A 26,619-nucleotide genomic window follows, 5' to 3' on the forward strand; every position below is an offset into this window, starting at 1 on the left:
TGGCAAGCCACTGCCTGAGCTGATTCTAGGGGCGACGGGCCCCTTCAAGGGCACCGATCTCTCCCCTCCTTTATCAGACGAGCACTGGAGTGACACCTCCAGTATCCTCTTCTGCAGCCAGGCCTATTGCCGGACATTCAGCCCTGCCCACCAGGTTTTACCCTCGGCTGTTCAGAGGCACTTTCCAGCGTGGCGTCCGAGCAGCCCCCACTCCACCACCACTATTTAAAAGCGGATGGTACAAGGAGGCGGATGGTTCCTCTCCACCTCCAAAGGGACGATGGATTGAGGACATTTCTTTATCCCTGCACCGTCCAAACAGCAGCAACAGCACAGGATCTCTTTCTACTTTCTGACCTGCTGAACAAAGCTGCATACTGGGGTAAGTGCCGGGGCTCGAGCGGTGGAGGGCTCTGCGCAACCGGCGGCTTTTTTTCCTTGTTTTCCCTCGTTCGACGCCGGCTGGCTTCAAAATTTAGCCCGCTGGCTTTGCAACCCGGAACTCCGCCCCCTGCCAGGCAGCGCTTCAGGCTCTGCCTCCCTATTCAGGCGCCTCTCATTCAGGATGAGAACTCTATTCTCGGTGGCCATCTTCTTCCTCCTGCCATTTCCGGACACAAGCTCATCCGGAAGTGGCTGCTGCACACACCGGCGGTATTCACCCCTGAAGACAGCGCTATTCCAGAAGGGGGACTCAGCAATCCCTCCCTCCGCACCCCTTCCCCGCACGCACCGGCAGCATAAAGGGACTAGCGTTCCCTGTTTGTTTAATGCTTACATCCTAAAATCTCTGGTTTTAAAGGCGCATGACCAGCAAGTGACTGGCAATAAGGCACTCGTCCAGCATTTCCTGGTCTTAAGGGTACATGACTGCATTCTCTGGTCTTAAAGGCGCATGTCCAATAGTCAGTCGCTGGGCTTATAAGTACATGTCCAGTTTTTCCCTGGCCTTAAAGACACATGACCAGCATTCCCTGGTCTTAAAGGTTCCCTAGTTTTGAGACTCATGACCAGTTTTCTCTGCTCTCAAAGTCATGACCAGCCAGAAGCCAGCCGCCTTTAACAGAGTACTTAGCTCAAATGAGCATAGGAGCCCTCCGCCGATCCCAGCTCTTCCCAGAGTACCTAGTTCCCCCCAAGGGGCTTCGCATCTGGCATAATCCATGGCTTCTCTGACAAGAGATGCAACCCTCTGGTTTGAAGTGCTCGCAAGACCAATATGCATAGATCCTCCCCTACATGGGAACTTTAGGCTAGCAGGGGCCACATGTATTCTAGAAACGAAACAAGTCTCCGCATATGAATCAGACATCGCCTTGGATCTGGACTCGCCAGAGCCTCAGAACAGGATCGATTCGCCCATTTAGGCCACAATCTCTGTAATTTGACAAGGTCTTCCTCTAGATCACGCAATGAATAATCGCAAATGGACTTGCTGTAGAAACACTCTTCTTCAAGCGTCATGAGATGCCATGCCTGGTTTAACTGTTTTTTAAGGGCGACGGGTCCTTCAAAGCACACCGATCTCCTTACACCAGCATCAAATGAGCACATGGAGTGTCTCCTCCACGTATACTCGCGGCGACGAGTCCTTCAAAGGATACCGATCTCCTCACCCCAGCATCAAATGAGCACATGGAGTGTTTCCACGTATACTCTGGGCAACGGGTCCTTCAAAGGACACCGATCTCCTCACACCAGTATCAAATGAGCACATTGAGTGTCTCTTCCACGTATACTCGCGGCGACGGGTTCCGATCTCCTCACACCATCATCAAATGAGCACATGGAGTGGTCGCCTCACGTATACTCTGGGCGACGGGTCCTTCAAAGGACCTCACGTCATCATCAAATGAGCACATGGAGTATCCCCTCTACGTATACTCTGCTACCACCGAGCCACGTGTCAACCCGGCCCTCCAGGGGACTTGATCCCCATAGATGTACAGATGCCTTTTTGACGTCCGAGCAGTTCCCCTCTGCATCGCCACTATTTTTTTAGCGGATGATGCGAGGAGGCGGAGGATTCCTCTCCACCTCCCTGTTAAGAGGTTGGTTGATTGAGAGTTCATCCTTTTATCTCTGCACGTTCAAAGACGGCAGCAACTCAAGAGATGGGTTCTTTTCCTCACCTGGCGGATGCAACCGTGCACTTCGCTACCTGGCACCTACCAGTATTCCTGCCCGATGGATCATCTTTTAGAAATACCATGGACTGTCAGACAATGACTCATTCCGTCTTGCGGCATCGAGTTCAGTACCCTTCCTTAGCCCACACGGGTTACCAGAACAATTGTCTACTGGTCGGACACCTTAGCTACTTTCATTTATAGAAAGATTGGAGTAGTGTCCGCAACACATAGGAATGTCCTATGTAAAGTATGCTATACACCTCACCATAGGGTGCTTGGTCTATGAAGTTTTTTGTTACTGATGGTTCCAGTGTTGGTCTATATTTGTTTGTTTCAGATCAATTATCTCTCCTCTGGAGACAGTACAGCAGGCCATTGAAATCTCTTGAGCGGAAGGCTTTCTGGTGCACGCCTCTTTGAATGCGGCTAGTTGCGCGGTGCTGTCTGCAGCGAATCCCATTTCATTCAGCTTTATGGATCAGAGAACGGAAGCATACTCTGCGTTAAGAAAAAAAACAAACCTCTGTCATCACTCTTTTACAGAGTGGTCGCTTATTCGGTGAGTAGTTGGGAGTGTTCCCCACGTGGGCACAAAGGATAGCAGGGTCCTATAGATCCAACCAACAGTGGAAGGGTTGTCCAGGACAGTGTAGATCTGAGGGATCTTGGTTCCAAAAAGAGGACCGAAAGGTAAGACCGATCCTGGAACTCTAACTTCTAACATGCTTCAAAAAGGTCATCCTCCTTGGGATGGAGTTCCCACACTTGGCCATCACTTCAGTAGGAAAAGCTGGAGTTTTTTTTCTGGCATCCATCGACATTCGGGATGCTTACCTTCACAAGTCACGACCTTGCTTTTTGGCCTTGCTTCTGCTCAAAAAGTGTTCACCATTATCATGGCGGCTGTCATGCCCCTCTGGCACGCTAGGTGCGTGGCCGTCCTCTCCTATCTGGTCAACTTCCAGCCGTCCTTCCAGGACTATGCTGGGCCCGTCTATATACATATGTACTTACGATACCCTTCCTCACCTGGGCTAGCGGATAAACTCAGACCGGTCTTCCTCGTTTCTAGCCCAGCAGATATCCTCTTTAAGGACGATCCTGGACACCTCCAGAGGGTTGGAATCCTCCCTTGAAACAAGGCCGTGCTCCTTCAACAGGGAGCCCCCGCACTTGGTCACTCATCCCCTCATTTCGGGCCGGAATGGCCATCAGGCAATTCTGGCAAATGCCAGAACGGCCTGTCTGGTCGTGGGCTATCTCTTCTGCTACGTCGTTAAGACGCGGGTCCTCATGACGGGGCTGAATTTCAGCCCCGGTCTGTACCTGCCCTCATTCCATCCGATTTGCTATGAGTATCCTTGGGTAGAATAATAGCAATGGAGGCAGTTCCCTTCGCTCCGCTTGTTTTTTTCTACAGGTCAAACAGGTTTTCAAAGGGTAATCTTTGAGCGTCTTTCTCATCCGAGGGAGATCCCTTCTGTTCAATGTTTGCTAGTAACTGCGGAGCGTCCCAGCTCAAGGCCTCTGGTTATTTTGGGAATCCAGTCTCCCGATCAGTTTTTTTCTGGGGATCCCAATAGTACCTCTGCGCCTACAGCAGGCCCAATGCTGTCTGGCAGGTCTCCCCATCCAAATTCAGTTGGATATTATCTCGGCTGTGCAATACATCTATCATCTACCAGGTACCAGGTTTTGAAACTGTTAAACTGTAAAGCGCTGCGGAATATGTTGGCGCTATATAAATAAAGATTATTATTTATTAGGTACCCGCGGTCAGACACCTTCACCTACGTATCTACCCTCTCTGATGGGCCGAGATCTATCATCCGGTGATCTCGGCAGTACTCATTCCAGGAGTACAACTCTGGGCGGCAGCTTCTCCTCAGCAGCCAGAGTCTCGCCTCAAGTGAGTGGGAAATTCATCCGGAAGTCTCCCAACATATCTGCCTTCAGTGGGGCACTCCAGATGTAGATCGGATGGCGTCCAGCCTGAACGGCAATGTACTCAAGTTCATGATTCGGCTTCGATACCCAATAGCCATTGTAGTGCATGCTCTGGTTCGTCTGTGATACCAGCTCCTTCTCGCCTTTTCCACTAGTTCCGGGGGTCTTTAGGAAACAGGAAGACCCCAGTGATCCTGGACATCCGCGTTGTCAAGGTCAATTCAGATGAGTCTTCGGAGATGGCTGCTCTGTTCCTTCAGATCTTTTTTCCTTATTTCCATCAAGGCAAGGTTGTCCTCAGCCCGTCCCCGTCTCTTGTTCCAAGGGGGTATTGTACTTTTCTTTCAGCTCCAGTCCACAAAGCGGAATGGGTGCCCCATTCCCTGGACAATGTGAGAGCCCTGAGAAAGTACGTGTCGAGGACGGCGTCCTTCGAGAGGATGGACACCTCATTTGGGCTTCCTGGCGTTTTTTCAGGAAGGGCTTAGCCGTGTCTTCGGCCATGTTAGTCTGGTGGATTCTTTACACATCCAGAAATCCTTCCGTGTTAGACGTCAGCCTATTTTCACTCCACTCGATCGATCGAGGTTCCTTGGGTTCTAAACACCAGGCGTCAGCAAAGCGCGTCTGTCAACTTTGCGGGTTCATCCAGCCCGCATGCACCCTTGAAGCACCATAATTCCCAGACCTTCGCAGACGTGAGTCTGGGCAGGCGGACTCTGCAGGCCGCGGTGGTGCACTTGTAAGTAGCGTTACACAGGATCTGTTCTGATGTTGTTCCCGCCCAGGCACTGCTTTGGGATGTCCCACGGTCTGTGTCCCCCAATGTGGCGAAGGAGAAATAGGGATTTTTGTGTACTCACCGTAAAATCCTTTTCTCCGAGCCATTCATTGGGGGACACAGCTCCCGCCCTGTTATTAGTTTGTGCTTGTTTTTTTTTTTAGAATTAACATGCTATTCTCTCATATATATAATTTCACATGCTATACTCTTATATGTGTATTTTTACATGCTATACTCCCATATATAATTTGATATAATATACTCTCAAATGTTATTATTGATCTCCTACTGCTTTTGCACCGAACTGGTTAGCTGAGAGCCAGCAGGAGGGTGTATACTGCAGGGAAGGAGCTAACTTTTTTTGTATCACTTAGTGTCAGCCTCCTAGTGGCAGCAGCATACACCAACGGTCTGTGTCCCCCAATGAATGGCTTGGAGAAAAGGATTTTACGGTGAGTACACAAAAATCCCTATTTTTTTCCCCAACTTTATTTGTGCTAAAAACCGCTTAGAAAAAATGCATCAAAATCCGCATGCGTTTTCCTTGGCAAAGGTGTGCGGTTTTGATGAGGAAAAAGCTGCTTCTGTTCTGCAACGTGGCACATAGCCTTACAGTAAGCAAACTAAGAATTACAGGCTGATACAGAGGGAGAGGACCCTGCCCTTGCGGGATTACGTTCTACAGCAGGGGTGGGGAATCTTTTTTTCTAACAAGGGCCATTTGGATATTTATTCCATCCTTTGGGGGCCGTACAAACGCCGCCCACAAAGTGCATCCTGACTCTGGCATCTTTCATTGCAGGCCCTTCAGTGTTCAGTAGTGAACACTGCGTGTGTGTGCTAACAGAGCAAGAAGAAATGAATGAGCTAGTTGTAATCCAAATACAGCTCCCTGCCCAAGAATGTGGTCCCTGAGAATCTGATCGGGGGCCTAATAAAAGGTCATCAAGGGCCGTAAATGGCCCTGGGGCCTGAGGTTCCCCACCCCTAATCTACAGGATGGTGGGGAAGGAGACAATAGGTTGAGGATTGCGGTTGAGGTGTTGGTGAGGCAGTAACTCTGGTAGTGATGAGGAGGCAGTGGGGTCAGTGCAGGCTGTAGGCTTTCCTGAAGAGGTGGGTTTTTAGGTTCCGTCTGAAGGATCCGAATGTGGTTGATTGTCGGATGTGTTGGGGCAAAGAATTCCAGAGGATGGGGGATATTCGGGAGAAGTCTTGTAGGCGGTTGAGTGAGGAGTTTTTGCTACCTCATATGAGAGCAGCATAATGTAGTGGCAGAAATCCTGATTCCAGCCATGTCACTTAGTTTACTGGGTGCAGCAGTTGTGATATACTCCGTTTTCCCTGCTGCAGATGTAGCAAAGCTCAGAAAGCTGCCCACACCCTGATTAGCAGATCTCTGTGAACGTTGTATATTGACTAATCAGTGCTGGGGACGTGGTTGGACCAGGAGACATGTGGGAGCTAGTCTGACAGTGGCAATCTCCTGCTGATAAAACACTATTGAAATCATATTACACAGCCTAATAAGTGATACATTACTGAAATCAGGGTCTCGGCAGGTTTTTGCTTCATCTGATGGTAGCATGGGCCTGTAGATTCCTTTTAAATGGTATTCATTTTTGAAACATTACATTTTCATGTAAAATTGCATAAAGGTGCACATCAGCCCCCTACTTTCAGAAAATATGTGTCAGTATGGCAATACAATGTGATATTTATTCATTTTTTTATTTTATAATACAGAATTTTGTTTTGTTTATTTCAAAAGCATGAAATTTGTGATTGCATTTCAGGCATCAAAACTATCCCCAGTGCGTTAGTGGCACAGTGTGCATCACCAACATGTTTTTTTTCATTAAAAAAGCGCTGTAATGATGTCCAAAAAGCACTTTATATACTTATATGATACCTGCTCATTTAGTCATAGGGGTGTGCTTAATTTTCTGTTCAGTCACTGCCCACTCAATTTGATTGATTTCCCTAGTTGCGCCGATCTCGCTGGATTCCTGCGCTTTCGCATTGTTGATCCGGGAGCTACGCATGCGCCGAGATGCACGTCTTCCCGCTCAGCACTGCACAAGCTTGGCTCCAATCGCCACACTGCGAAAGCGCTGGATTCCAGTGACGTTGGTGCAACCAGGGAAATCAATCAAATTGAGTGGGCGCCGACGACTGTGACCGAACAGAAAATGAAGTGCACCCCTATGACTGAACGAGCAGGTACCATATAACTGTATAAAGTGCTTTTTTGACATCAATACTGCGCAGTTTTTAATGAAAAAAACTTGTTCGCGATGCACATCACTAAGAACGCACTGGGGACAGTTTTGATGCCTGAAATGGTGTGACCAGTTCCCTTTAATGCTTTCACTTTATAGGATTTATGTTGAGGAGCCCTGTCATTTGCAGTGAGAGGCTATGAGATGTGTGTTTCTGCTTGTCGTGGTTTTTTTTCTTCATCTTTTCTTGTTAGGAGACGCCATACTTTAGTTGTCTGTATACCATACTTTCAATGTGAACATGCTCTTGAAGGAAGGGAGAGCCCTTTTTTCTGCAGATCCGGCTGTCCTAGAAATGACATCCATCTCCTGCCTTCATTACATGGTTAAGCAGCTCCTATTGTTCCGACTCTTTTGTGACAGGATGAATATGAGGAGCTTCTTCGCTATGCGGTGGTAACTCCTAAGTTTGGGCCTCATTTCCTCAGGGAGCATCAACTGACTGCTGAACAAACCACAAGTGACAGGTTCTCCAGTCCCAGGGAAGCCGTGCAAGAGAAACTTCCAGGTAATATCAGACAGGCGCGTATACAGCTATATGGACACACTGCTTCTTCCTTATCTTTACCAGTAGCCATACACATGAATTAAAAGTCAGACTTATCCACGGGGTAAGTGACCTATTATATGTATTGGGGTCACATGATTTTGCTATAATGATCAATGGTGAGGGGAAGGAAGGATTGGGCATGTTGGATTTCACTATGTTCAATAGGTTGTTTCCAATTGTTTTTAGCAGTGGCTAATTTCTCTCCCCATATTAAAATAAACGTCTGCTCTCCGCCAAACCTGACGTGCTTGTTTATAGTGGAGATGGAAAAAATCTGACAATCATCTCATCTGTGGCCAGATTTTGTATTGGCTTTTTTGGACTTGATCAGTTTTTACGAAATAAATAACCAAATTTATTTATTTTTTTAATCAAGTACATTTTTATTAATTTTATAACAGATACACAAATAACATTCTCAACCAAAGATGTTGACCCCCTTCCCCCATACACTGAACAACCCCCCTAACATTTTCTATTCAGAATACCATATCATAGATATACGCCCATACAAAACAGAATAAATCAGGCCGGTCAAGGCCAGCCAAGTCGAAAGGCACACAGCCGATTAACATTTGTAAACACAATGTGTTGTGATTCCATATCAACTGATGCTGAGGTGAAACTTTATTCAGGTGCAAAAACAATGTACGTCCTTCATTGTTTTTGCACCTGAATAAAGTTTCACCTCAGCAAAAGTTGACTGATTTTGACGTGTGCAGTGATTCGTTTTCTTCAAGTTTTTGGGGGTCATCCGACTCCTTTCACTTGCACCGTCTATATCCCTTCCAAGTCGAGTGCTAGCTCTTTGTTTATTCTACTCCATATCAACTGATACACATCTAGCAAGATCCTATCGAGGCTGATCACTGGTTACCTCCAAGCCCGGGACAAAATTCCAAATTTGACTCAAGCCGATGAACATCTCAGTAGAAACATTTGTATACAGGCTATGATATTGTATCAGATAAAAACATGGCTGCCTTCTTTCAAAAACCAAAACATGCCTGGTGTAAATATGAATGAAAATAGCCAGAGTAAATTTGGACATGCCGGATCCTTAACTCACCCATCCACACATTAGACTTTCAACCAAACCTGTCGATATCTGCAGATTTGGACAATGTTATTCTAATGTGTGGATCAACCCTCCTAAGCCGTCTATATGGTCATGTAGCTCATAGGAAGCTGAATAAAATGATACCTTGATATCTACGATCCAATGTCTTATTCCAGAGAAATTAATGTTTTTTTATATGTAAATGAGCTATTCAGGACTGTGGGCTGGACACTGATCTGAGACTCTGCCTCCAGAGATTATATTATATAAAAGGAGGCGTTACCTGTGTGATGTGTGATGGCCGCTCTCTGCTCTCCTGATCTCACTGCAGAGCTGTGTGTGATTATACCTAACACATCTGCAGATTGCTCAGATGCAATAGGATATTTGTACAGGGTCATCTTCATGAGAAATCCCCATTCATGTACAATCTGCAATTAGTATTGGTTAAAATGATACTATATTATACTACTATGATATACGCAATGCACTTGCCCTATAATGTTAAGATTTGGAGGGGATGAGTGCTCATTTTCAGTTTCTACAGCACTTTTTTTCTAATGAATTCTAAAGCTTGTCTTGTCTCTGCTTAATGTTTCTTTTTAGAGAGACCAGAATCTTCATTAGAAGATAATCCCAGAAGTTCAGAGAGAGAAAGTCCAAGAGAAAGTTCTCCTATTGAAATTGCTGAACATAATCCAGGTAGCTATGTAGGGAAATTAAGCGTTTCTATGCCTTCAGTGACTCTGAGTGGGAGCGTTCTTATGTGCTCAGCAGCTGTGAGCAGCGGTGTTCTTATGTGCTGAGCAGGGGGGTTTCTATGCTCTCAGTACTGTGGACAGCGGCGTTCTTATGTGCTGAGCAGTGTGTGAGCTGTGTGCTCCGCGGCTCTGAGCGAGATGTTCCGTGTGCTCAGCGGCTCTCAGCAGCGGCGTTTCTATGTGCTCAGCGGCCCTCCGCATGGGGGCTTTCCTATATGCTAAGCGGGGGGGTGTTCCTGTGTGCTCAGTGGCTCTGATCGAGATGTTCCTGTGTGCTCAGCAGCTGTGAGCAGCCACGTTTCTATGTGCTCAGCGGCCCTCAGCATGGGGGCTTTCCTATGTGCTAAGTGGGGGGGGGGGGGTGTTCCTGAGTGCTCGGCGGCTCTAAGCAGGGCGTTCCTATGTAAATGGATGCCCTGCTCAGAGCAGCTGAATGCACTGAGGGTCGACGTGACATCCGTGCTGCAGCCAAAGCCAGACACTTAGAGCAGTGGTGATACTCGCCGGTAGACGTGGAGAAGATCAGTACAGTGCAGTTTGTTTCTTTATAGTAGCCTGCAGAAGAGGATGAGCTTTTAAAGCTAAATTATTAATATGGGCATACAGGCTATAGAATGATCTCTTCCAGGCTCTGGGGAGTTTATTTTACATGAGGGGGGAGCTACTGGTGAGACAAGTAACCAAAACAGAACTAAAAAAATGAAATTTGTCTTCTTGTAAACACATTTTTTTGCTTCTCAGCTCTGCTGTATTACAACAATTTTAGATCCCTGTTTGCCTGTGAGCTGGAAGCTGAGAGGAACCTGCAGATGTGTCAGGTATAATCACACTTAGCTCTGCAGTGAGATCAGGAAAGCTGACCATTACTAGAGATGGGTAAAGTTCAGGGTCCGTATCAAACACCTACTACTCCCATCAGTCTTCGCCTGCTGCCACTAATAACAGCGAGAGCAGGCGGCGACTGATGGGAGTATTCCACTGAAGCCATGATCTCCTGAATAAAAATAAAGAAACTACCATATCCCCCACCTGTCTGTCGTTCTGTTCCACACCGTAATCTGTCTGGGATAAATTACAGGGGAACCCACTCCGATTCTGTATTATTATTTTTTTAATTATTTATTTAGAGTTCAGGCTTTGGCTGATGGGAGTAGTCGTCCCATCCGCTGACGCAAGTGACCAGAGGTAAACTTTTTACCTCTGATCACAGCTGTGGGCTCACACTGTCATTTGACAGCGTGGGAACTGCGAGTCTCTGACCGGCGGTAATAATCGCGTCCGGTTTGGGCACTGTTCTGGTACCCGAACCAAGCTTTTTTTTTTTTTTAACTGTTCGACCAAGTCCGCTGGACTCTTAACACTCAGGGGTTCGCCCATCACTAGGTATTGGACATCACACTGGTAACCATTACATGTAACACTGTTGACTCCTATATAATCTAAGCTCTGGAGGCAGAGTTATCTTCCAGGTAGTGTCCGCCTGACAGCCTGGAGGAGGTCATTTATATAAAGTGATAAAAGATGATTTCTCAGCAACAAGGCATCTGATATGAGAGGTAGGACTGTTTTAATAAAAAGGAACAACTCCTTTATAGGGAACCTGTCAGGTATCCTAACGCCATTACCTTTGGTGATATCTGTCAGAAAGTAATAGAAATAAATGTCTAGTTTTGTTTTTTTTATTTATGATCACAAAGGACCACAGAAATACATTTAAAAAATTATGCCCCTTTTCTATAACAATTATATTTATAAATTTGACACGGCTTTTGGGGGGTGTGTGCTTTGTTTTTTTGTTTTTTTTACAGGAATGGCACTAGTAACAGCAATTTGGATTGACAGTGGCATTTTATTTTTTACATATTAAATTTTTTTTTCATTTCTTTAACATATTATGACTCCAATAATGCCATAAAAGGCCTTTCCTGGGATATTTCACAATTTAAGCATTTTTATTGTCATTTTATTTGCCTTGTTACTGTAGCTGGTATATTGGCCACAGTTACAGGGGAAATGGAGCCTACTGGCTGAATAGCATAGCTGTGTGGGTCTTCTGTGACCCAGCAGCTCTGTCTCCCTCCCTCCCATATACACGGCCTAGGAGGGTTGATGTTATTGACACAAGCCCTTTACTTTGTTTATAGTTTTTCTATATATCTATAGATAGATAATACCAAGCCCGATGTTTAGTAATAAATATAACAAAATGGTACATAAAGAGTTAAATAAAGACACACACACACACATTGAATGCAATATCTGTTTAATAAAAAAAAAAAAATGGTGTGGGCTCCTGCGCAATTTTCTGCACCAGAGAGGGAAAGCTGACGGCCGGGGCCGATGTTTATAGCCAGGGAATGGTTAAAAACCAAGGATCTTCTCAGGCTATGAATATCAGCCCGCAGCTGTCTATTTAGCCTTTACTGACTATTAAAAAAAAAAAAAAAATGTCGTGGGGTCACACTATAATTTATTGCCAGAAAGGCTATGCAGACAGCTGCAGGCTAATATTCATAGCCTAGAGAGGGACCATGGATATTGGCTCCCGGCTGTAAGATGCACCAGTTCCGGCACTTAGCCTCTCTCTTCCCACTGCCCTGTAGTGGTGGCATATGGGGTAGTAAGGGGTTAATGTCACCTTTGATTGTAAGGTGACTTTAAGCCTGGTTCGTAATGGAGAGGCGTCAATAAGACACCTATGCATTACTAATCCTATAGTAGTGAAAGAGTTAAATAAAGACACAGCCAGAAAAAAGTATTTTAATGTTCTTAATTTCGCCATACTTGCAACCAAGCCTAATTCCCCAAAGTTATCGATCACCTGCAAAAAATAATAAACCAACAGTATACTCCCTGTTCCGAAGCAGTCCATTTAATAACGAGTGTCCCACGACGATCCCCCTATAGAGCTGTCACATCGGCAGACACACTGACAGGCCTTCAGTGACACACTGACAGGAGACACTGACTCCTGCAGTGTTATCCCTGAGGGTTCAATGGCCTCTCACTTTACGGCATTGCTGCGTGAGAATTTTCCCATGCAGCCGTGCTGCAAGTGACAGTATGAACTTTACTGTACTCACAGCGGCAGAGGGATAAAGTGCGGAAGGATACCTTACCTTCCATCATTGTATCCCGGAACATCGTCGTGGGATACTCGTTATTACATGGATTACTGCGGATCAGGGAGTATACTGTTGGTTTATTATTGTATTTTATTTTTTATAAGATGATCGATGGCTTCGGGGATTAGCTGTGTGGTGAGTATGTACTGTATGTTGTATGTACTGTATGTCTATATGTGTGTATATGTTTGTTTGTTTTTTGTTTGTTTTTTTGTTTTGTTTTTTACACTTGAACACAGTAGCAGCATAAGTCCCATTATCCGGCTACCTGTCACTGTAGCAGGCATAGCCGGATGGGACTAATAGTCCCATCAGACGATGCCTGCCTACACTCAGCCTCGCACGCACACACATACGGCCCCGGACACCCACGCAGATACACACAGCCCCGCACACACCCATACAGCCCTGCACACACACAGGTACACACAAACACCCGCACACAGACACGCACATCTTCTCCGCCCACACACAGTCTCCACCCACACAAGTCTCCGCCCACACACTCTTCCCCCTCCCGATCTGCAGCGTTTCTCGCAGGCACATCCGCAGCAAATTTGCAGATTTTTTTTAAACCTGCGGATTGGTCTGACACAATGGAAGTCAATGGGTGCAGAAACGCTGCAGATCCGCAAAAAGAATTGACATGCTGGGGGGAAAAAAAAAAGCTGCAATTCCGCATGTTTTTTTTTTTCTGCAGCATGTGCACAACAAATATCAATTTCACATTGACTAACATTGCTTGTGCACTACACTGCGCATTCGATGCAATTCCGCGCGTCCAAAAACGCTGTGGAAACGCATCAGAATCCGCAATGTGTGCACATAGCCTAATGATATTGCTCAGTATTACAGATACTGATGACTCTAGCAAGGAAGTGAGCGGCGACAGCCTGCATGAGAACAGGTTGTTATACTAATGCAGCGTGGCCTGCATACACGTTAGTATTTTAGACATTTAGTTTAGACGTCAGTATTTGCCTTCCACCTCCAAACCTGAAGGAAATGGACAACTTTTTTTTTTTTATAGCCCTCACACTTGTGCGTGACCTGATAAATTCACATTCTACTGGTGACGACTTCTTGTCCTTTTCCCTGTTATAACGTGTAATCATGTGCCTTCACTCTATGGACAGTCAGGGTCTACAATGATATCCTGAGTGACCGAGTGCGTTTTTTTTCCTACTCTAGTTGAAGAACCTACATTCCCAAGGACCTTTGCATCGGGTATGGAGGCGTTTTCTCCTGTTCATACAGATGATCTGTCTCTCCATGGCTCATCCTCCTCAGCATCGGCTAGATCCCAGACAGAACGGATCCAAGTAACACAGCTGCCTGTCTCTTCTGAAAGCCTGCAGCTGGTCGAAGACTTACTTGATCTATGGAGCGGTAACCTGAAGGTAGATAGATTTATTCCAAATCCGGGGGTGTTTTTTTTTAGTCTGCACAGACTTATTTTTACCTTAGTTCTTCCGACTTTTCCAGGCACCTTCCTAACCTCACACGTTGTATAACACCGCTTTTATCTGCTGCTTTGCCTGCTGAATAAGTATAACTTCTGATGGTTACCGAAATATTCAGGTTTATTACCCTTTTGGATTGAGCGTCAGCTCTGTACACAGTGTACACACATTAACTCATGTCATTCTTCATAGCTAACGATCAGATCGTGTAGGAAATCATTCTCTTATTCACTGGGTGTCGGATGTGCTGCCTTAGGCTTCTTTCACACTAGCGTCGGAATCTCCCTGTCGCAATGCGTCGGGGAGAGATTCCGACGCTAGCGTTTAACGCATTGCACAATGGAGGCAGCGGATGCATTTCTCCGGCGCATCCGCTGCCCCATTGTAAGGTGCGGGGAGGTGGGGGCGGAGTTCCGGCCGCGCATGCGCGGTCGGAAAAAGCGGTCCGTCAGGAGCAAAAAACGTTACATGTAGCGTTTTTTTCTCCCGACGGTCCGCCAAAGCACGACGCATCCGTCGCTCGACGGATGCGACGTGTGGCAATCTGTCGCAAATGCGTCGTCAATACAAGTCTATGGGGAAAAAACGCATCCTGCAAGCACTTTTGCAGGATGCGTTTTTTTTGCAAAACGACGCATTGTGACGGATTTTAGAAAACGCTAGTGTGAAAGTAGCCTTAGTTTCGCCCTTCACCCTCTAGTCCCGGAGCGCTGCCTACATTGTCTGGATCTGTTAAGGGCAGTGTGTGCTTACTTGTCTTTTGCAGAAGCATTCAGGGGGTCCAATTCGCTCTTTGTCATCCCTGATTGGCAAGAATCGGGCAGCTTAGTCATTGCAAAGTGGCCTCAGAACTCCATCAGCGATGCCTACTTTGTTTGACCGCCCCCTCAAGTAAAACAAAGTGCTGAAGCTAAGATTTTTATTACTGAGACCATATTTAATTAAAAGACTGCATATATGAACAGCCAGAAATTCTCCGTGCATGTAGCTTCTTTATATGCTGTGTTCTAATCCTCATTTTGGGTGTGTTTATCCCATAGGGCTGAGATACAATCCTATTACCTGCTCCAAGAGCTATGATGCTGAATCTCAGTGAAAAAATGAATGTGTGCGTGTGTATACGTATAAATATTTTTTTTATTTTTTAAGACAAATGTGTTGGCGGAGCTGAAAAAATGGCGGCTTACAATTATTGAGAAGCACCAGCTGGAGATGAAAAAGCAGAATGAAAAACATACAGAGCATATTAACCACATGAGCAACCAGATAGACAACCTCCAGGCTCTCATACAGGCCTATGAAACCTCCATACATAGAAAAGATGAGGTAACCTTTTTTCTTTTTTTGTATTTTTGTTGTATAAATTATTAGAGCCCCCATACACATTAGATGGCTCCGGACTCTCCCGCTCCTCCATACACATGATCCCTGGGCTCAGCGCCCCGTGTTCTTTATTACACTACAGCTTATGGCAGCAGCTTACCTTAGCGCTGAGGACACTGAAATCCAACATGCAGGGTCCTTCTCTTTCAAGACATCCTCTGTGGGGCAGAGATTTGGGAAGCCCCCATGCACACTTTATTGTAGGCCTTTCCACTGATCTCAGAATATTTGGCCAACTTTAGTCTAGTGTTTTGGGGGGGGTCTTTAGGTTTCCTAAAATCTTTTCATTTGAGTGAAGACCATGCATGTTCTTTTACCTTTACACTAAGTAGAGATATGGCCGTGCTTTCAGATTCTTCACAATGGAAGTATGGGTGCTGATTATTGTATTACATGGGATATAATGTCGCCCACATGTCTGTATTAGCAGATACTTGTATGCTTCATGAAATAACATTGATAGATTATCTTTTCTGCCTTGGACCGTTCCTCTTAAATTTAGGAATACATTTACAGCTGGGTCAATAATAGTTGAGGGCTGTCCCTACAGACCGATACTTTCCGTTCAGCGCTGTCAGTGACCATCTGTTGGGTAACACCCCTTTAAAAGAATAATAAAAAAAAACCAGTAATTAAATTGATAAAAAAACAAACATGCCATGGAAAATATTTTTTACGATTAAGATCTATATTATATAATTAAAAAAAAATCAGAAGTCCACTCACATTCTTTTTCCACTTTTTACTCTAGTAAAGTGAAATTTTGAGATTTGATGTAAAGAAACTCTCCCAACAAGTTTTTTCCATAACCCTTTCTAAATATGTATGTAGTTTTGTATGTTCAGCACCATTCCCATCTTTTTCTCGACTGTGTGACCTTAGATCAGACTAGCCGAGCCACACGGGTTTATGTGTGGACTGAAAGTCACTTTCGTAGTGTAAGTCTATGGAGCCTTGTTCTGAGTCTTATTAGCTGACATTGGGAATTCAGCGATCGCTCCATACATTACACTGGGATCCGGCAAAGCGGGAAACTGAATAACACAGCAATCCGTAGATATTTTACTGCACTTATACTACACTAGCTATTGAACCCGTTCTACGCCCGGGTGGCGAGCATTTATATTGGTATATGGTCTCCATCCTGGTATGTGCTGCTCCATCCTGCGTCCCCATCCTGTCATGTGCTGCTCCATCCTGCGCCCCCATCCTGTCATGTGCTGCACCCATCCTGCGCCCCCATTCTGACATGTGCTGCTCCATCCTGCGCCCCCGTTCTGTCATGTGCTGCTCCCATCTTGCGCCTCCGTTCTGTCATTTGCTGCTCCCATCCTGCGCCCCCGTTCTGTCATATGCTGCTCCCGTCCTGCGCCTCCATTCTGTCATTTGCTGCTCCCCCATCCTGTCAGGTGCTGCTCCCATCCTGCGCCCCCATCCTGTCATGTGCTGCTCCCATCCTGCGCCCCCGTTCTGTCATGTGCTGCTCCCATCCTGCGCCCCCGTTCTGTCATGTGCTGCTGCCATCCTGCACCCCCGTTCTTTCATGTGCTGCCCCATTCTGTCATGTGCTTCTCCCATCCTGCGCCCCCGTTCTTTAATTTGCTGCTCCCATCCATATGCCCCATACGCTGCTCCATAAGATGCTCCATAGTATATGCCCCGTATCAGGTGGCGTAAGTAACAAATAGTTGTGGCATGAAGTGCCACAGCCTCATGCCACAGCAATTTGTTACTTGCGCCACCTGATTCCTTTCCGCCGCCATTTTCTTGGTCCTCCTGGTGGCGGAATCGGCACCTGCGCAGTCCGCGCTTTCCGGCACCATTTTCTTGAAGACACACTGCAGTCTTCAAGAAAATGGCGCTTGAAAGCGCGGACTGCGCAGGCACCGATCCCGGCAGCAGGAATCAGCGCCTGCGCAGTCCGTGCTTTCCGGTGCCATTTTCTTGAAGACACACTGCAGTGCGCAGGCGCCGATTCCGGCAGCAGGACAAAGGAATCAGGTGGCGTAAGTAACAAATTGCTGTGGCATGCGCAGGCGCCGATTCCAGCAGCAGGAGGACGAAGAAAATGGGCGGAAAGGAATGGCGTAAGTAACAAATTGCTGTGGCATGAAGTGCCCCAGCATAATCAGGGTGTAAATATGTGCACGGTGTCCCCCTGCTCCCGATCCCCTGCTCCCGGCAGTCCGCGCCTTCCGGCGCAATTTTTTTTTTCCTGACACTCTATAATGTAACGCTAGGAGCGTCGCGCCTGCACAGTCTATAAAGGCTTCAGACAGAGTGACGCTCCCAGCGTTATATTATAGATTGTATACATATTAAATATGGAATGGATACAATAAAATGACTAGCTGAGATTCTTTGACGTCACAATTCATGAACCCAGCTTTATTTACCGTATTTTTCGGACTATAAGACGCACCGGACTATAAGGCGCACCCAGGTTTTAGAGGTGGAAAATAGGGAAAAAAAATATTTGAAGCAAAAAAATGTGGTAAAATATTTAATAACATACTATTATATATAATAACACCGCATATAATAGTATGTTATTATGTTGGAAGCTGCGGGACCAGTGTGGTGTCTGTACAGTACTATATGAAGATGCTGGAGGGTGAGTATAAGAATGGGGGCACAGGGCTTATATTTAAAGCACCACTCCAGCACTGCAAAATAACACTGGAGTGCTGCTTTAAAATCCAATGGGAGAACTATAACTCCCAGCATGTCCTGCAGGTCCTATGACATGCTGGGAGTTATAGTTCACTAAAGTGGCAGAGTGCTTTATTGTGTTTTGGAAAGACTAACCTCTTAATTGTGGCAGCCAGCCACACTGTGGTGAGGTAAAAGCATCCAATGACTGCACACAGAGCCTTCCCTCTTGTTGCCTTTCCACAGCACAGGTAATGGAAACCAGCAGATTCTAGTGCTGGAGTCTGAAGGACCTGTGATGATGTCAAGAAGAGGGAGGGCTCTGTGCTGCCATGTGATGCACCAGCCCGCCCACTTCTGACAGGTCCTCCTTGTGCACACTGCACAGCACTCCGCTCCAGCCCAGGAAGGTACAGCAATCTCCTCTCCCCCGGACCCTGCTGCTGCTGCCTCCTCCTCTCCCCAGACACACGGATCTCCCCAGCTGCTGCAGGAATCGGCGCTGGGGAAGCCATGTGTGTCCCTGCTTAAGTGCAGTATTCATTTGCTGCTCACTGCTCAGCTGATAGGTGGGCAGGGAGTAGCTAATGAATATTCACTGCACTTAATCATCGGGACCACATGGTTTCCCCAGCACTGATTCAGGCAGCAGGGACATCCTGAAGTGGGATAACAGTGCGATCCCACTCACTGCTGCCCCCCTCCCCACATGCTACATCCCTACCATAAGACGCACCCACACTTTCCTCCAAAATTTGGAGGAAATAAAGTGCGTCTTATGGTTAGAAAAATACGGTATACTATTTAACGAGAGCGGTGTAAAATCTCAGAGTTGCAAAAATGAATTGGAAGAAAATTTTCAAATTTTTTGTTGCCAGAAAACTAACACAGAGGCCTTGATAATTCCCCCATCTTCATATTTCTATACATATCTAATGTAAACCGAAATGTCTTGCCGATATTAGGTAGACATACTTTTACATGAATGGTACAAGGTGATGTGGAGCTCATTTATCTTGCTCTTGACGTGGCACTGGTGATTAATGTGTTCTCAGTGTAATCTGTCTCTGGATGAGCAGATTTGCCGTCACTGTCGAGAACACTTCACGTTCTCATAGGCACCTGGGGATGACACTTCCTTTGGGTTTCCTTTAAATATCTAAAGAAAATATAACCTGATTCACAAGACGGATACAGTATCTGCTCGAGTGAAGTGAGTTCTTATTTTGATAAGGTGGATAATTAAATTTTTTTCATGTTAAAATAAATAAAATATACACACAGACCTATATACATGCAGTGCTCATGTAGCATAACAATCAGCGGGCGCTAACGGCCTGCTTCACTCGCACTTCCAACATACGAACAATGAACGTCCTAAGGAAGTGTGAAAACTGCCAACCATTACCAGTCATGGATCTTTTCCCCTCTCCCCACAGTGGGCACTGCAGCCAGTGTCATATAAGCCCTTGGAAAGCCGATGCCGACATCACTGTGACGGCGCTAATGCTGGAGACAAGTGTGTGTAATATTGGGGAATATAGTATTTACAGAGGGCTTATACATGTTGCTCGATCCACAGGCAGCTTGTATCAGGCACTGACTGTATGATCTCAGCCAGGTATTTTTTTACTCTGAAACACTGCGGACTTTCGGAGAAAGACACATTTTTAACCCCTTAGTGACGGAGCCAAATTTTTGAAATCTGACCAGTGTCACTTTATGTGGTAATAACTCTGCAATGCTTCAACAAATCCCAGTGATTTTGAGATTTTTTTTTCGTGACGCATTATACTTTATGATAATGGTAAATTTAGGTCAATATGTTTTGTGTTTACTTATAAAAAATATAAAATATTTGAGAAAAATGTTAAAAAATTAGCAATTTTCAAACTTTGAATGATTATCCCTTTAATCCAGATGGCCATACCTCAGCAAACCATTAATAAATAACATTTCCCACATGTCTGCTTTACATCAGCACCATTTGTAAAATGTTATTTTATTTTGTTAGCATTTTAGGAGGATTAAAAATGCAGCAGCAATTTTTCATTTTTTCAAGGAAATTTACAAAAAATTTTTTTTAGGGTCTTATCCATGTTTGAAGTGACTTTAGGGGTCTTATATATTGGGAAACCCCCAAACGTGATACCATTTTAAAAACAGCACCCCCTGACATATCGAAAACTGCTGTCAGGTAGTTTATTAACTCTTCAGGTGCTTTACAGGAATTAATGCTCTGTGGCATGATAGGAATGAAAATGTGCATTTTTACCACCTAAATGTCTCTAACTTCTGAACAGATTACTACAGAAATCAGACTCTAAGGCCGCGATTTGGTCATGAATTGCCATCGCAAACATCAGGACCACAAAATCAAGATCTGAGGGCACCAATTTGGTTAAATAGGAAGCCCCCACACTCTGTTAACCATTTATAATGATGTAGTCACTATTGACAGCAGCATCTAAGGGGTTAAACAGAGTTGGACGGTGCAAACACTGATCGTGGCTGATGCAGCAAGTTGTCAGCTATAGTGGACAGCCGACAGCTACTGGATTGTCACCTGTATGGGGAGGCTATTCTCTTATATCTCAGGTCAGTTAAAAGATGTATTGTGTCATGATCCCAATGGCAGGGGATCACAAAAGGACAAGCACAAAAAAACAAAACAAGCTCTAGGGTGATGGAAACTGAGCTGACCGCGATCCTGAACCTAAACACACAACTAGCTGTAGCCGGGGAACGTGCCTACGATGATTCCTAGACGTCTCGCGCCAGCCGAAGGACTAACTTTCCCTATTAGAAGAAACACAGACCTCTCTTGCCTCCAGAGAAACACCCCACAGAAATAGCAGCCCCCCACATGTAATGACGGTGAAATGAGAGGAAAGCGCATACGTAGTTATGAAAACAGATTCAGCAAAATGAGGCCCGCTAAAGCTAGATAGCAGAGGATACAAAAGTGAACTGCGCGGTCAGCGAAAAACCCTACAAAAAACCATCCTGAAATTACTTGAACTCATGTGCCAACTCATGGAACATGAGGAGTAATATCAGCCCACTAGAGCAACCAGCAAAAAGGAATCACATATCTGCAAGCTGGACTAAGACAAAAATTAAGCAAAACGTGGAACAGGAAAATCAAAAACTTAGCTTGTCCTGAAGAATACAGAAGCGGGAAGCAGAGGTAACAAGACACACTGATTACATTGATAGCCGGCGAGGAAATGACAAGAAAGCCAGGTTAAATAGGAAACTCCCATATCCTGATAGAACAGGTGGACACCAGAGACCGCAGAGAACACAAGTCACCCAGTACCATATGTAACCACCAGAGGGAGCCCAAAAACAGAATCCACAACAGTACCCCCCCCCTTGAGGAGGGGTCACCGAACCCTCACGAGAACCACCAGGGCGACCAGGATGAGCCCTATGAAATGCACGGACCAAATCAGCAGCATGAACATCAGAGGCAACCACCCAAGAATTATCCTCCTGACCATAACCCTTCCACTTGACCAAATATTGGAGTTTCCGTCTGGAAACACGAGAATCCAAGATCTTCTCCACAACATACTCCAATTCTCCCTCCACCAGCACCGGAGCAGGAGGCTCAAGCGAAGGAACAACAGGTACCTCATACTTCCGCAACAACGACCGATGGAACACATTATGAATAGCAAACGATGCCGGGAGATCCAAACGAAACGACACGGTTAAGAATTTCCAAGATCCTATAGGGACCGATGAACCGAGGCTTGAACTTAGGAGAAGAGACCTTCATAGGAACAAAACGAGAAGACAACCACACCAAGTCCCCAACACGAAGTCGAGGACCCACACGGCGACGGCGATTAGCAAACTGCTGAGCCCTCTCCTGGGACAACTTCAAATTGTCCACCACATGACTCCAAATGTGATGCAACCTATCCACCACCATGTCCACTCCAGGACAATCAGAAGGCTCCACCTGACCAGAGGAAAAACGAGGATGAAACCCCGAATTACAAAAGAAAGGAGAAACCAAGGTAGCAGAACTAGCCCGATTATTAAGGGCAAAATCGGCAAGCGGCAAAAAGGTAACCCAGTCATCTTGATCAGCAGAAACAAAACACCTTAAATAAGTTTCCAAGGTCTGATTAGTTCGTTCCGTCTGGCCATTCGTCTGAGGATGGAATGCAGACGAAAAGGACAAATCAATGCCCCCGAACCCTCACATGTAATGACGGTGAAATGAGAGGAAAGCACATACGTAGTTATGAAAACAGATTCAGCAAAATGAGGCCCGCTAAAGCTAGATAGTAGAGGATACAAAAGTGAACTGCGCGGTCAGCGAAAAACCCTACAAAAAACCATCCTGAAATTACTTGAACTCATGTGCCAACTCATGGAACATGAGGAGTAATATCAGCCCACTAGAGCAACCAGCAAAAAGGAATCACATATCTGCAAGCTGGACTAAGACAAAAATTAAGCAAAACGTGGAACAGGAAAATCAAAAACTTAGCTTGTCCTGAAGAATACAGAAGCGGGAAGCAGAGGTAACAAGACACACTGATTACATTGATAGCCGGCGAGGAAATGACAAGAAAGCCAGGTTAAATAGGAAACTCCCATATCCTGATAGAACAGGTGGACACCAGAGACCGCAGAGAACACAAATCACCCAGTACCATCTGTAACCACCAGAGGGAGCCCAAAAACAGAATCCACAACAGTATTGGCTGTCATTAAGAGGTTAAAAGACGCACTGGAGACTAGTTGGAGAGGAGGGTCACAGGCAGCTTGATCCCTTGCGCTAGCCCTGGAGTGACAGATCTCTGTCTATACGTGCACATACGGAGAGACGAGTCAATCCAGATCAGCGATCGTGGAGAAGTCACCGGGGCCTGACATGTCTGTCTAGGCTTCAGGGTGGCTCAGGCATCATGTATCAGCTGTCAGAGTACACTCCCTGACAGAAGTTATGTCGCTTATCCATGTTATGTAAATAAAAGCTTATAACCTGACGTTAAATTCATCCATTGGTTGTATAAATTATTCTTTTGAAAGCTGAAACCCTCCGAAATGTGGTTTAGGTTAAGAAAATAAATTGGCATCAGTGCAGAAATATTGATCAGTTTTTGGACACAGAATGGTCAGCTTTTGGCAAGACAAAAGTTTTGTCGCCCACAGAAAGTAACGTGATATTCAAACAAATAATTAACTTAAAATACAAATATATGTTGCATAACATTGGTGAATGAAGTTGTGGTGCTATTAGTCATATTTACTATTTTGTGTGACTTCCATGAGCTTGAAGGACGGCATCCATGCGGTTCAACAATGATTCATACAATTTATTAATGAAGTCATCAGGAATACCAAAGAATGCAGTCTTACATGCCTCCCAGAGTTCATCTAGATTCTTTGGTGTTGTCTTCCAAGCTTCCGCTTTCATCCTACCCCAAACATGCTCAATGATGTCTGGTGACCAGGGCTGGCCAGTCCTTGAGCACCTTGATTTTTTTTGCCTGGAGGAACTTTGTTGTAGAGATGGATGTATGAGATGGAGCACCATCCTGCTGCAGAATTTGACCCCTTTTATTATTTGGAATATAAGAGGTAGCTAATACTTCTTGATATTTTAGGCTATTGATATTGCCTTTCACCTTGCAAATATTTCGCACACCCCCATACTGAATGTAACCCCAGACCATGATCTTTCCACCACCAAATGTAACTGTTTTCTGGGTGTATCTTGGATCCATACGGGCTCCAGTAGGTCTCCTGCAGTATTTGTGGCGGCTGTGGTGTAATTCTACTGAAGATTCATCAGAGAAATCCACCTTCTGCCACTTTTCCAGCCTCCATCTGTTTAGCAGGCTGTGGGACTTTGCAAATGCCACACAGTTTTTTATTTGCCTTTTGTTTAGTACTTGCTTCTGGGCACTGATTCGACCATGGAGGCCATTTCGAGACAGAATCCTACAAACTGTTCTAGTTGACACAGGGACTTGAGGTGACCAGGCCTGATGGAGCTCTGCTGCAGTGGAAGAGGGGCTTGCTTTGGATTTTCTAACCAACAAACGTTCCTCCTGAGCAGTTGTCATGCAGGGTCTGCCGGACCTGAGCTTGTCAAACACACCTCCAGTCTCTTAATATCTTTTTTTTTAATTCTTTGTTCTTGACGCTGAGACACATTTAAAGGTGCCAGCCACCTCTGCAGTGGATCTGGTCTTCAGCCTCTTGATAATCCAGGCTGCAGGGTGGATTTTTGGCATGTTGTCAGTGCTCATGTTGCAGTTCAAGTGAAGGTCTGGGGTGCTGGGTTTCTTTTCATACTCACAAACTAATTAACTCATTTACTGAGCACAGGTGAGGATGCATTATATGACCAGGTGACAACTTTTGTCTTGCCAAAATCTGACCATTCTGTGTCCATTCACTGATCACTATTTCTGTATTGATGACAATTTATTTTCTTAACCTAAACCACATTTCGGAGGGTTTCAGCTGTCAAAAGAATAATTTATACAACCAATGGATGAATTTAACATCAGGTTATAAGCTTTTATTTACATAACATGGATAAGAGACATAACTTCTGTCAGCAAGTGTAGTGGACAACCCTTTTAATTGCTTAGTATCTGCTCGCATTATCTCTTATTTATGTTTGTGGATGAAAATAGAAGCGAAATGTTACGGATTTCCACCTCCTTCTTGCTCTTTAGCATTGTAGTCTTCTCTTCTTTACCTTGGTCAGGTCATTGAGATGTCAGCCATAATTACTGCATGGAGTACCCTTGTATCACGTCATCTTCTTCAGCTGTTTTTCTTCATTACATGTTTTGAGACAGTCCAGTAATAAATTTGTTAAATACAAAAGTCGTTAAATTGACAAGCTGATAATATTGCCTTATGCAATAATAACTGTTTGCTTTATTATTGAAGAATCAGCGTTTAGAGGGAATATATTGAGAATTATGTCAGCATAGACCTATATATCCCACATTGAAGCCTGCTAAGCCCCGCATTTTGCATCTACATGTAAAGCATCTCGCATGACATCCGATCAAATGCTAGTTTAATGTACTTTGATATGGCTGAGCACATACACGCTAAATGATCTTATTTGCTCCATGAAAAGATAAATGAGCATTTGTGTACCGCTCCCGCTGTCTGCGTGGGAACGTCGGCTATGTGCACAGCGGCAGGAAGACTACAGAGGTGATTGATTAGCTGAGCCGTGTTCCTGCAGCCTATAATTATATCTCGGTATAGTCATTTTGCTGGATTACGGCGTTTTTGTTTTCCCAATCAGTCGCTCGTTATAATAATTATAATTCCTCAATAACCACAGCTTAATCATACTACCACACAACTCAGCCGCTGTCCTCCTCTGAAATGGCAAGCAGTGCCCTGAGCTTCACATATCTATGGGCTGACACTCCAGAAACTGAATGTTATTGTGCACGGAAATATAAATGGTGCATATAAGTCTACACATCACTATTAGAAGGCCGGGTTTTTGACTTATAAAAAAAAACTTGCCAAGAAGAAACATTTGAAAACTTTCCACACTTAATGTCAACGATAATCTCTGTACAGATCCATTGAGAAAAGAAAACTGAAAAATGGAGAGCTAAAATACTGGCTTTGCATATACAGGGTGATGATAAAAGATTAATTGGCTTTGAAAGAGGAATATTTCAGAATGTATTACATGCACAATAATGAATAGCACATACGGACATGAACTCCAAGTTTAGCACATAATGTTTACAAATGTTCTGTGTCCTCCTTTTGTCACACATCTATGCGTTAATCCATTTGGACCCAAACACACTGCAGCATGTCCCCGTCGATGGTCATTAGAGTGGTAGTGCGGTCCTGGAAATCATACAGCGTTTCTGACAAAGGCAGCACGTAAACGATATCTTTGACATACCCCCAAAAGAAGAAGTCACACACTGTCCCATCCGGAGATCTGGGGGACCATCTGAAGAGTGCCTAGTCAACACCAGTACAGCGCCCAATCCATCGGTTTGGTATTTCCTCGTTGAGATAGCGAGGCCCCCTCTGAATGCCACCTGGTGAGTCACAAGCGAGTTTGCATGTGCGAGAGATGTGACCTTTTGATACGTTACTAATTATTACAAACAGGTGAAATTTATATCTTTACAGTAATAAATGCAAAATCCGATGAATCTTTGATAATCACCCTGTGTATGCACACACTTAACTAGTACTTTGTTAAAGTACCCTTTGAATATATGACTTCATTCAGTCTTATTGTGTAACAGTCTATCAGCATGGCTCATCTAGAATTTGCAATCGTTGTTCACTCTTACTTACGGTAGTGCTTTTAAAGGGATCTGTCACCCCATTTTGGGCCTATAAGCTGCGGCCACCACCATTAGGGGCTTATCTACAGCATTCTATAATACTGTAGATAAGCCCTCAATGTAACCTGAAAGATAAGAAAAACAAGTTAG

General features: G+C 45.0%; 1 protein-coding gene across 3 annotated transcripts in view; it reads left to right on the forward strand.

The window, feature by feature from the left end:
• Positions 1-26,619, forward strand: part of POC5 (POC5 centriolar protein) — a 93,338-nt gene that overhangs the window by 20,199 nt on the left and 46,520 nt on the right. The window contains exons 3-6 of one of the 3 annotated variants that reach the window (XM_069750164.1): positions 7,509-7,653; positions 9,362-9,457; positions 13,833-14,041; positions 15,254-15,430. In XM_069750164.1, the coding sequence (XP_069606265.1) occupies positions 7,509-7,653; positions 9,362-9,457; positions 13,833-14,041; positions 15,254-15,430 (627 nt within the window). The remainder of the gene's footprint in view (positions 1-7,508; positions 7,654-9,361; positions 9,458-13,832; positions 14,042-15,253; positions 15,431-26,619) is intronic. The other 2 variants (XM_069750149.1, XM_069750156.1) reach the window with 2 other exon arrangements.

The sequence above is a fragment of the Ranitomeya imitator genome, chromosome 1 (genome assembly GCF_032444005.1).
Source record: "Ranitomeya imitator isolate aRanImi1 chromosome 1, aRanImi1.pri, whole genome shotgun sequence".
Lineage (NCBI taxonomy): Eukaryota > Metazoa > Chordata > Amphibia > Anura > Dendrobatidae > Ranitomeya > Ranitomeya imitator.